Source organism: Barbus barbus, assembly GCF_936440315.1.
Source record: "Barbus barbus genome assembly, chromosome: 29".
Taxonomy (NCBI): Eukaryota; Metazoa; Chordata; class Actinopteri; order Cypriniformes; family Cyprinidae; genus Barbus; species Barbus barbus.
The window spans coordinates 8,603,076-8,615,329 of record NC_136757.1 but is presented as its reverse complement, the minus strand read 5'-3'; the positions used below and the strand labels follow the sequence as shown (position 1 = coordinate 8,615,329).

At 34.6% G+C, this 12,254-nt stretch overlaps 2 protein-coding genes across 4 annotated transcripts in view; one reads left to right on the top strand and one right to left on the bottom strand.

Moving 5' to 3' along the window:
* Positions 1–3,645: 3,645 nt before the first annotated feature.
* Positions 3,646–5,945, top strand: LOC306849063 (homeobox protein Nkx-6.3-like; the record flags this gene model as incomplete). The annotated part of the gene is made up of 3 exons (XM_079383925.1): positions 3,646–4,063; positions 5,269–5,438; positions 5,715–5,945. 3 exons carry the CDS (start codon positions 3,646–3,648, stop codon positions 5,943–5,945), a joined length of 819 nt encoding a protein of 272 aa, XP_079240051.1.
* A 2,678-nt stretch (positions 5,946–8,623) lies between these two features.
* The window catches only part of LOC306849449 (inositol polyphosphate-5-phosphatase A-like), a 29,460-nt gene continuing 25,829 nt past the window's right edge, over positions 8,624–12,254 (bottom strand). For 2 of the 3 annotated variants that reach the window (XM_079384479.1, XM_079384481.1), the window contains exon 16: positions 8,624–11,268. The gene's annotated coding sequence lies outside the window, so the exon portion shown is untranslated. The remainder of the gene's footprint in view (positions 11,269–12,254) is intronic. The other variant, XM_079384480.1, reaches the window with a different exon arrangement.

Genomic DNA, 12,254 nt, shown 5'->3' with positions numbered 1-12,254 from the left:
GAGTACTTTGGAAAATGTACTTTACTGCTTTATTTACTGCAATACTTTGAAGACGTGATGGAGAACAACAAAGAAAGTCAGCTTTTGATTACCCAGTGAGATAACTTTTGTTTTGCAATACTTTTTTTTTTCTGAAATCATAACAAACCTAGAAAGAGCAGGTCGACGTTTCAAAAACTCCCTGAGATCCAGAGCCTATCCCAGTTTTCTTTTCTGTACAGAACGTTATGTGGCAAGAACACTGTCATAACGAAAGCAAAAGACTGATCACATGACATCTCAAAAGAATTTGACTTTTGATTTATTTCAACATCTGTTTACTAGTTTGTAAAACATTAACATTCATGAATCAAGCACTTAACACAATAATAAAAATGGGCAGGAAACAAATATGGAAAAAAAAACAACTAGACCAAATAAAAAAATAAAAAATCTGAAACGAATAAGAAACTAATTGATGTTCTGTATAGCTTTGGTTCTGTAAAATATTTACATTATCAAATCATCTCATCTTTCATCTGCAAAACAATGCAGTGTATCAACAGGACTGATGAAACTGATCAAGTTAACAATGATGAAACATGCTGGAAGAGATCTACCTTTTGTCAACACAGCAGATCAGTTCAGCGAACTATATATTTAATATATCAATAACTGCCGTGGACTGTAGGAGACTTCAGATGACAAGCTCACAACTCTTACTTATATTTGTATTTCAACTGATAACATATCAATATGCATGGAATACCCAGAAGACATTTGCCTAAATATACAACCTGAGCAGACTGCTATACAGCAACCCACAATGCATTGCGCTTCTGACCTTCCAATCTTGATGAATGAACCGAATGTCGAATTATCAGTCACAATATTAACATCTAAATTGAACAATTTTTGCACATTTATTTTCAGTCAATCAGTAATACACTTAAAAATCTCTAAAATAACCACTACTCCAAAAAAAGTAGTATAATGCCGTTTTTGCAGAAAGGTTTATCACTAAATACTTAAAAAAAGTGTCAGCTTACATGAAACTGAGACTGCAGGAATGTGCAGAAAACAGATTTCCACAGAAATTGAATTCTTGCCTTGCCTTCTCCACCAAAGGATGTCAAAAAGTGTATAATTATCAGCTTTTAACACCTTTACAAAAGTTTTGTGCAAATCCAAGTTCTGCTAGAACTTTACTTCTTTACTTTGAGATTTGTCTTCTGAAGAACTTGCAACAGCTTTCTGCAAACATATGGCAGTGTGTGCGACAGCAAAAACTAAAATCCAGAACTTTACAAAACTAAAAATACCCATAGAAAGCCCAGATGAATAGATAGTGCTAGGATGAAGAAACAAGATACTGTCACGTGTAAACAAGAATGACATTGTTTGACCACAAACGTCCCTTTACTCCTAAGTTAATGTAATACTACATATGATTATAATATGAAGCCCCAAAGTGAACAGAGAGGCGGGTTTCACTTGATTCGATAACATCTCTTTCTGTTAAATGTCTAAATACAAAGCCAAGTTCAGGTTGAGACAAGTTCAGCAGCTTGATTTTCCTGCTGATGACAGACTTGCAGTTGTTTTTAAGCATTGACAGTCCTAGATTGATCTTTGTATATGGCATCTGCCAGTGGTGAAACAGTACAGCAGGACATGAAATAGTATCTGCACATATTGGCCATACTGGCATTAGGACACATTACTTTACATTTGTAATGTTTTTTTATTACACACTTTATTATTATTATTCATGCTTTTGTCTTCATGCGCTTAATAGAGGATTGTCAATAGGTCTCTAATAGGAAGATTGTTGATCTCTGACATCATGGCGGTCATCTATTGCCCTCTACAGAGAAAACCAGATTAAAGCAACTCAAACAGTAAAACCCAGCTGGGGAATTTTGTAATTTAATGCTAGTTTTTCTTTATAAAATCCTAAAAGTTGCTGGAAGAGGTTTCCTATTTGTTATGGAATTTCCCCAACTTGGGATTTGAGCTGATTAAAAGCAATTTATTAAAATGTTAAATTAAAATCAAATTGAAATAATACATCTTTTTTTTCCTGCATGTCAAGTGACCATTCAACAATATCAGAGAACCATGAACATGCAAATGAGTTGATAATTTATTATTAATGAATTAATAATGATTCATTATTATATTAATATAAAATCTTAGTGGGGTATGTCAAGAAAAGTCGGTGGGGTTTGGCTGACTAAAAAAAACGTTTGGGAATCCTTGCATTATAGAAACCACCAAATATGAAGAACTGTTTTTTAATATCTATTATTATATGTTATTGTATTTTTACTTTAAGGTGTACTTTTACTAATATATATGTTTCTAATATATTAATTTTAATTAAAACTAATAAATTTCAGCTTTTTTTTAATATAACGGTCATATATTTCAATACGACCTTCACTAAACTTACCATGTTTGTTATTATTATTATTGTTAAGTTTTTTTTCTAACATATAAACCTTTTTTATACCTCATAGAAAAAAAAACATACACCATGCTTGTGTCAAGAAATGAAGGAATTTATGCATGAACCTAGACATAATCAATAGCTCAGTGCAAACAGTAATTGTAAAACCCTTCTTGTCCTGGACAGAATATCAAACAGTCTAAGTCCAGAAAGTCAAGGACAATGTCTAAGGTCAGGTCTCAGAAAAGGAGTTCTCATTGCTGTCAATCCTTTACACTTACTATATGACGTACTACATCCTACTGTCTTTAAATGACCTTTGTGCACTTGTTACTGTTAAATGTAAATAGATAAGAAACTGCCTAACAACCACCTCTACTAATGAAATGAAATGAAGCATTTGACCTTTTTCCAGACCTTTGCTGACTGTTTGAGGAATATGCCTATTTTGAGGAATCATGCTATTAACTAAGAGAAAGGGGGATTGTCCATCTGGTATTAGTAAATGGCAAAAAAAAATATATATATATGTCAGAAATGGTCACCAAAGCAGATCTTCTAAAATACAATCATAATGAAGGAAAAGACCACGTAATACATTCCCAGTGACCATTACAAGATGACAAAAATCCCATTTCCTTGTGTTACACTTGCTAGCTGCTCCTGCACAGCCACAGCAGAAGCCCCATTAAAAAGCAACTTATTCTCACCCAGACTTTTTAAAAAACTATTAATCTGTTGACAACCAATCAAAGGCTGTCCTGCCGCGAACAGACCAACGAGGAGACCAGGCACGTTTAGCTCTCAACCAATCAAGGCAGGCCATTCTAATTCTGTCCATCATTATGAGGAAAGTGCCACAGCGGTCTAAGGTGCATCTTATTTATGACCTGCAGCCAGAGAGCCGGTGGTGGGACATTTGTCTGTGAAAGTGAGACTGGCGCTTGGTGTTCACTTTGGAGATCCATTATGGACTAGTTAAAGAGTTGAGAAGAGGAAGTAAAAACAAAGACTCTTACCTGATCTTTGAGACATTTCGGGGGTGATGTGAGGACCACACTGAGCCCTGGAAATACTCGCACAGAAAGTTGTCAGGTTGTGTTGAACTGGACTAGACCCTTCGGAGTACTTGATGTCAGGACCTTGGTAAGAAATCAGTCTTGAATCGCCATCGTCGTCGTCTTGGGAAGCAGAAGAAGTGCACGCTGGTGTCCATGGAGTCCAATATTTCAGGGTCCTTCCTCTTCAACAACAGCTTGAACCAGTTCCCCTCAGACATCAAGGCCCCGGTGTGCCAGTACTCTATTCCCAACTCCTTCTACAAGCTCAGCCCCGCCAACATCAACTCTCAGCTCCAGGCCGGCACGCCGCATGGCATCAGCGACATCCTGAGTCGATCCATGATGGGCGGCCCGGGAACCCCTGCGCTACTGTCCGGGTACCCCTCCATGGGTGGCTTTGGGACAGCCGTGCCCAGTCCAGGGGTGTATTATAACCGGGATTACGCCCCAGCGGGACTGAGCAGTTTCCCTAAACCCGGAGTCGAATGTTCGGGACTGAAGGGTAAAGGCAGCAGCTGCTGGATGGACGGAGGGTACGAGTGGAGAGGAGCCAGACAGCAGTGTCCCAACAGTAAGTCTGTGCAATATGAGAGTTTGATTTGGAGCATTACGTGTGATGTGATACCAACACAGTGATATTCACCACACTAATTTAGTACATTTTTGTAAATTGTTTGAATAAGAATATGAAACAGAAGAAAAACCATTAAAAAGTTTCCCAATTCCACTGTACTGTGTTTAAGGACTTGACTTGATAAACCTTGATCAGGCTGAATATCAGTCCAGTAAGTGTGATATTATTAGTGTATATAAAATTGACTGTATATTATGTAAAGTTAAATGAAAGTTTGCTTTTTTCAGTACAATGTATCATCTAATGAAATCATTTAATGAAAAAAAACCTCTTCATCCTAATAAACAGGTAATTATTTTAAGCTTTCAGTGGAAATGTTAAAAGGATTTAACAAATCAGTGTGATATTATTATATACATCTTACTGTATAAGATGCTAATTAAATTTAAATGAATGGTTGTGGAGAATCTTTCTAATTACTTTTTTACAGTAAACTAAAAAAAAATTGTCTAATGAAAAAAAATCATCCTTTTAAAATAGTTCTTTATTTTAAGCTTTATAAAATATAATATTAAAATATTCTTTAAATATATTGAAAGAATGATGTGTATAAACTATAATAAATAATCATAACATAATAAAATTAAACAAGTTGAGATTTTCAATAGAAATTTGTTGACTATGAAAAGTCCAACTTTCAATTCTTCTAAATTATTCCAGATGTTTCTTTTATTTTTATTAAAGATCATCTCACATTCGTTTTCAGCTATTAGTTTCAATAAAGTGTTTCTAACATAAAAGTTTGGCCTAAATGCTAATTCAATTATGTATTTGATTCAATTTATTCTTCATCCATTTTAACATTTGATGCTTTGAAGTTGCAGGGCTAAATAGAGAAAAGAAATTAAGTGGGATAAAATGAAGACTTCAGATGCAAAAACCTCAAAGTCCGCCTCAGATTTTTTTCTTTTAAATGAGCATTTTTATCAGGCTCTTAAGTTTAGGTTCAGTAATTTCACTTTAATGGCACTCAAAAGGTTATTAGTTATTTACTGAATGACTTTGTCCAATGTTATTTGTATAGGAGCCTGATTTAAAATGCTCATTTAAAAGACAAATATCAGTCTTTGCACCTGAATTCTCCAAATGTGTCAGGAGATGCAGGTCTAGTTGTGATACACAGTCTTGTGTTTTCTCTGTAGATGGCGGGCATCACATTGAGACTGTGGGGAAAAAGAAGCACACAAGACCCACGTTCAGCGGGCACCAGATCTTCGCTCTGGAGAAAACCTTCGAGCAGACCAAGTACCTGGCAGGACCAGAGAGAGCCAGACTGGCGTACTCACTAGGCATGACTGAGTCACAAGTTAAAGTAAGATAGCATACTAGTAATTTCATTTTTTTTTCAACTAATAGTGTTTTTAATAGTTCTGCATTTGTGAATTATTCAATAGCTAAAACACACCAGGGTAACTTATTGTTAATTGGTGTAGCCTAATTTTACTAAAGTTGCTGGGAAGCTAAACATAAGTAGATTCTGTTCGCATCACTAACATTTTTAAACGTTTTGAGAGAATGTATTAATTTAAATGATCTGTAATGAGTTGTAACAGCACCTGCGTGTTCGCGATATTGTGATTGCTCTCAGGTTTGGTTCCAGAACCGGCGCACAAAATGGAGGAAGAAGAGCGTGACGGAGCCCAGCTCCACACAGGCCTCGCGGGGGGAGAGCGGAGGAGACGGCTCGGAGAACGAGGTGGAGGACGAGGAGTACAACAAACCGCTGGACCCCGACACAGACGACGAGAAGATCCGACAGCTGCTGCGCAAACACCGCAGAGCTTTCTCAGTTCTGCGCCTGGGACCGCATCACATCTGAGGAGAACTCAAGCTCAACATACACGAATTCAAACCAAAAGACGAGAGGCCTCAAATCATACAAATACACAGTAATATATAACCGTTATCGGTAACACTTTCTAGGAAGTCTCACCATTTTTGCCAAAGAAAAAAAAAAAGATGCAGAAGCTGTCAAAATTGAACCTGCCACTAAAAAGCCCATTAGGTTTTTTACCAGTAGCTACAAATGTAACAATGTATGAAATGGCTAAATAAAATTGAAACGGTAACAAACTACAAAATGTTTTGAGCAGTGGATATTAATAGATGTATGCAAATTCTAAGCTATAAATGTAGCCTATTGTAACAAATTTCCTCTGGAAGAAAAAATATTGAGAAAACATTCTACAGATTATGCTCATTGTAATACTTTTTAATATTGAACTACTGATGTGGCTCCATTTGGAAAAATATAGGCCTATTATAGCATTTAATAGCCTAAATAACACTTTTTATTGATTGTGTTACAATAGCCTATATATTCTCTAAATATATAACTATACATTTTTATAATGAAACTGTTGACAGTTATTTACAAGAACACGTAATTGACAGTAGATTGTATTACAAGGCATTAAGAATCAATTTTGCATTATTTAAAGGCTTCATAGAAAGTGTTACCCGTCGATTTTAGTATTTTTCAATCTTATTTTGAGGTAAAATGCTTTATAAATGCTCATAAAACTGCAGGAATAATAAACAGATCCAGTAAAAGCAAGCAGATACATAAATCATTTCTGAATGAACTGCATTCTCGCTCTCTTTATGTCATTTTGTCACTGTAGATGTACGTTCTTCCTTCTTTTCTTCCAAAATTTTCTGATGATTAGGAAATGTGTGTTTATGTTCAAATGGCACAATTTGTCCAGCAATATCAGAGTTCACAGACAGCCATGTCTTGTTTAGCAAATGAAGTCAGCTCTCATTCTCATCTGTTGTTTACAAGCATTTCATGTCGCGCGAGTGAACTTAAACTAACCTGCAACTCTCTTAAATCAAGAAGGGGTTCAGAACAGCATGTTTTCAATTATAAGCACTGCAAAGAGATATTATTTATTGATTTTTAAAAACTCTGGAAGACAGGGTAGATAGATATTCCCCCAATAATTACGTAAATTCAGTTATACATCGCAAATACCGTCAAATGTTAACATCTAAAAGGCATATAATGCATATGATCTGTAAATGAATTATGAAAATGCACAATAAATTGCTGTTTTGAATGGTGAGTTTGTGCTGTCATGTTGAAAACTCCTTTAAAGTTATGTTTTAGTAAAAAACATTTTGAAGAGGTGAAAATGTAAATGAATGAAATATATTAAGGGTAATTTGTTGAGGTAATGCCTTTAAGGTAATGCTTAACTTGCAAAAAAAAAAAAATTACATTTTATAGTATAATTAAAAAAGAACCCGGTTATTTTAAATTGCAATGATATTTCACAATATTACTGTTTTTACTGTATTATTGATTAAATAAATGCAGCATTGGCGCGCATAAGAAATTTGACAAATCTAAAACTTTTTAAAAGTGTTCATATTTAATAACATTTTACAGTAATAAATAAAGCCACAATTCTCATTGTTTTCATCATCTTTATCACAGTTTATAGGACGTTACATTTCAAGCTAATGCTTAACCTGTTGAAGAGGCTGTTTGAACCGTCAGTGAATGTTAAACCAACTCAGCAGACACTCCATATGAAGTGGTCAATGTCAGTTTGATGAATCTCATTGAACTAATGGCTCCTTTGAGATCAGATGTCCACAGACAGACATTAGTCAGATCTCAGAGCCTTTCATCTAAATCAGAGAGCAGATGGTGGGAGGGTGAGTGTGTGTGTTTATGGACACTGCATTGGATCTTAACGGCACACCTCAATTAAACAGACTCATAATGATAATGACTTTGGATTGATCAATTAATGTGAACTGAGTCGATGTGAAACAATTGACCAAACAGTCATTAATGGATCTTCTCAGTGATGCTAATTTTAACACCTGTTGCAATATTTAAAATATCAAGACAAACTCCATATATCAGGATTCATTAATTATTAATTTTTTTAAATAAAATTAGCATTCTTACTATGCAGTACATTTTCTTGACTCCATAGTAAGGTTTCTTTAAAAAAAAAAATAATAATAATACTTTTTTTCTGCGAGGATGCATTAAATTGATCAAAAGTGTCAGTAAAGACATTTATAATGTTACAAAAGATTTATATTCCAAATAAATGCTACTCAGATACGCATATAATATGCAAATCAGAATATTAGAATGATTTCTGAAGCCGAGTAATGATGCTGGTAACATCAAAGGAATAAATTACATTTCACAATATATCCAAATAGAAAACTGTTATATTAAACGGTAATAACATTTTGAAATATTACTGCTTTTATTGTATCAAATAAATGAAGCCTTGGCGAGCATAAGAGTCTTCTCTAAAAAACATTAATAAATCTGACCGACTTGTTGAACAGTAGTGTGTGTGTTCATATATTTAATAAAATATTAATAAATAGGTCTATATCACAACTAAAATACATAATAATTTCAATATTTTAGTTTGAATAGATGTTACTATTTCTTTACCCAATTTAAATATTCATTTATTCCATTAATGTATCTGTTAACAAAAAACGCAACCTCTCAGTTGATGAATATATACATTTTATTAGGAAATAAGACATAATATATTTAAGAGAAACATTCATAGGTGCCGCAGAAGGTATAGTACAGTAAGAGGGTCTTTCTTTAGACCGTTTTAGGCCAGTGCAACATTCGGCAGCATGTGAGGTAAATGCATTTTACATCCGTTACAACAGATCTACCAAGGTTTGCCACAAGTCACAAAATGGAAAAGAAAAGTGAGGAAATAAACAAATATTTGGCACAGTGGGTCAATCACTTAAGAGAGTCGAGTCTTTTTTTCAGCTTCTGCAATGTTTAGGTATGAATATGACTGTTTGTTGTGAGATTTATGCTTGTGTTTAAACCTATGAACAACCTATAATTTAAAATGGCAAATGTTCTGATCTTATCGACAAGTTTCGCTCGGCCCAGCAGTCACCATTTATCTTAAACTTTTCACCACTATACATCTTCTGGATAGACACTATATAATAATTTAGAATATATTTTTCAATAGTTTTCAGCAGATCCCATTACAATGCCTCAAACAAGTCGAATTGTTTTAATAAAAAAGAAAAGAAGAAAGTCAGAGACAGAAAGTAGAAATAACTTAAAAAGGTTAATATAAAATAAGCAACGTCTAATTTCACAACTGCTACGAAAAAAACATTTTTTTTTTACTATGTTCTACGAATGTTTACATCACTGCATAGTAAAATAAATCCCCAAAACGAGTGCAAACATGAACATCTACATACACGTTTAACTTGGCATGCTAATAACGGTGCACATAAATCTCAAAAGACTGTAGTGTTTGTGTTTATCTGTAAAATCTCAAATGCTAAATGACATCGATGCTGAGCGACTCCGTGGCCTCCTATTGAACCACGGTTTGAAGCGATGCCCTCGAGAACAGTAAATTATGTTGACCATACCATGAATCAACTACAACAAGTCCATTATTGGCAGGTGGGCCGTACGGTTTAACCCTCGTGCGTAAATTATGCATGGGGCTGTTCAGATTATATTGACTGAATCAATAAATTCAAAATCATGGCCCTGTCATGTCTGGATATAATCACTTGTAGAGGTTTGTAAATTGTTTGATTTGGATTTGAAATGGGGAACATGTTGCTGAGGACATTTAAAGGGATATTTTACTATAAAAGTGTGTCAACCTCTGATTCTTAAAGGGACGGTTCACCCAAAAATGCAAATTCTGTCATTCTCATCCTCAAGTTGTTCTAAACCTGTGAGTTTTTTTCATCTGTTGAGCACAAAAGATGATATTTTGAAGAACGTTGGTAGCCACGGTAGCCATTGACTTCTATAGTTTGGAAAAACAAAATACTATGGAAGTCAATGGCTACCGTCAACTTTTTTGTTTGTTTACCAACATTCTTCAAAATATCTTCTTTTGTGCTCAACGCAAGAAAGAAGCTCAAACAGATTTGGAACAACTTGAGGATGAGTTAATGATGACAAAATTTGTATTTTTGGGTGAATTATAGCTTCAATAACATTTCTAAGCATCTGTGACTCTGCAACAATTTAGAAGGTGATTCAATAACAGTTAAGAAGCGCTACGTATTTACAATTTAAAGTAATTTCATAAAGCATTGAATAAAGCAATTTACAAACCAGCATATTACCACACAAAATATGAAAATTGGTCAAACGGATTTAACGCTGGACCAACACCATTGAGAAACTATACAGAGCTTTTAAACTTTTTTTTAAACAATACCAGTTACCCAAGATTCAACACAATTAAAACAACAAAAACATCCGCATTAGCATTCGCATTGCACTAGTGCTCTAATTAAAAGTCTGGGGGCTTCCAGGCCAGGCCACTCTGGGTGGGATTTCCATAATTCACAAGTGCTAATGGCTTTATAACTCGTCCCTTGCTGTCCTGTACATATTCCATCGATCCAAGAGTCTGACTAACAACCCCGTAGAGACAATGACTGAAGCTGACAGCCGTAAGTGCTGAGGCCAGTGCAAATGCAAAAACACGTGCTTATGAATCCATACTCACGCATGCAGGAAGTATAAGAACTGAAAAGCAACTAGCTGAACAGTGTTTTACCAGAACGATTGCTACACCCTAAGAATGAACTGAAATGCAAAGCGTTTCCGGATTGAAACAGCAACCAAAGCTTGTGCGTCGCAGCAGCTTGTGTTTGGATATGCTTAGCATACTTGTACTTACAATTGTCCTTACAATGAGTACTGTAAAAGCACACCAATGGAGTTGTCATTTTAAAGCTTTGCCATAGTAATCCGCAGAAGTGTACATACTCTATGCAAAGTATAGACCTAAAAGTCAGGAGTTGAGAGCTTTGAGAAGTGCCTTTGTGTTTTGTCTTGGTCTTCCTCGATTGTGTCCTATTTTGCTTTGTTCAGGAATTTCTGAAGTCATACTTGAAGTCTTTGTTAAATGTATATTGTGAAACCAGAGAACACAGCTTTCAGAAATAAACAGTTCCTGTGTTTTGTGCCCACTTGCATTTGGCAGGAGGTTTCGGGGGTCCCATGCGGTGGGTGGGGGGTGTAGGGGTCTGCTCATGTCTCGGTGTGTGTGTACTTGTTGTAGAGCCCTGGCATGATCGGTAGAGATGTCCACAGTATAACCTCTAGGTACACGTCAACAACACAGGAAGCCCTGATGAAAAGAGAAAGTGTTTAGAAGCATATACATACATATATATACATATATATATGCATTAGATTTTTAGACTCATTTGTTTGGTTTGAGTATGAGAATATAAAATACTTTTTGAAGGCCACTGAAATTAATTACTGAGAGAAAAAGGTGATTGAAAATTATGAAAAAGTTGTAACATTCACTTATACACAGTATACTGAATTTTTAACCCAAAATCTCTGAAATGAGTTTACAGTTTCCACTGTGTATATTCCAATAAATGAAAAACGTCATTAGATTTTTTTTTAATTAGTGTAGAAAAAGTGTAAGCAGTGTAAATATAAGGAAAGAAATTGGTTTATGAACATATATGAATTATGACGAAAATGTTGCATTATAAAATGTATATTTGTATAATATTGCAGAGAAGCACGTTTTCCAGGTGGTGTGTCATTTTGTCTTTTGAAACATTTCAATTTGCGTACAGTCTTTTATCAGACAGCTTGTACTATACTGTATAGTGTGTATTGTTTTGTATGATATGTTATAACATAAATTCTGTATTTAGTATTGTCCTATAATATAGTATAAAACATTAGAACAAGATATGGTTCCACCCATTAAAATTCCCTAGTAAAAAATATGTTTAAAATACATTTATTTCATATCTATTAACATATTTGCTGACATATCGCTTGAGGCTTACGGATATAAAAATGATAATTAAACTTTATTTGGAGTACTGCTTGTGCACAATGCACATTTCTTAATATTAAGCCTAAAATGTCTTCTAATGTCACTGTTGATGAGAATTATATGATCTTTAGATAATATCAGTTTTTAAATGTGAGATATTTTAAGCGTACCTAAAGTATACTTGCAATAGTTCCACTTTAGCACAATCAAATAGACTTCAGTACATCTTCGGTGGACTTCAGCACTACTTCCTCACAATTAAAGTGTATTAAATACAAAATTAGGTGTTCCAGTTTTGCTGACTTTAA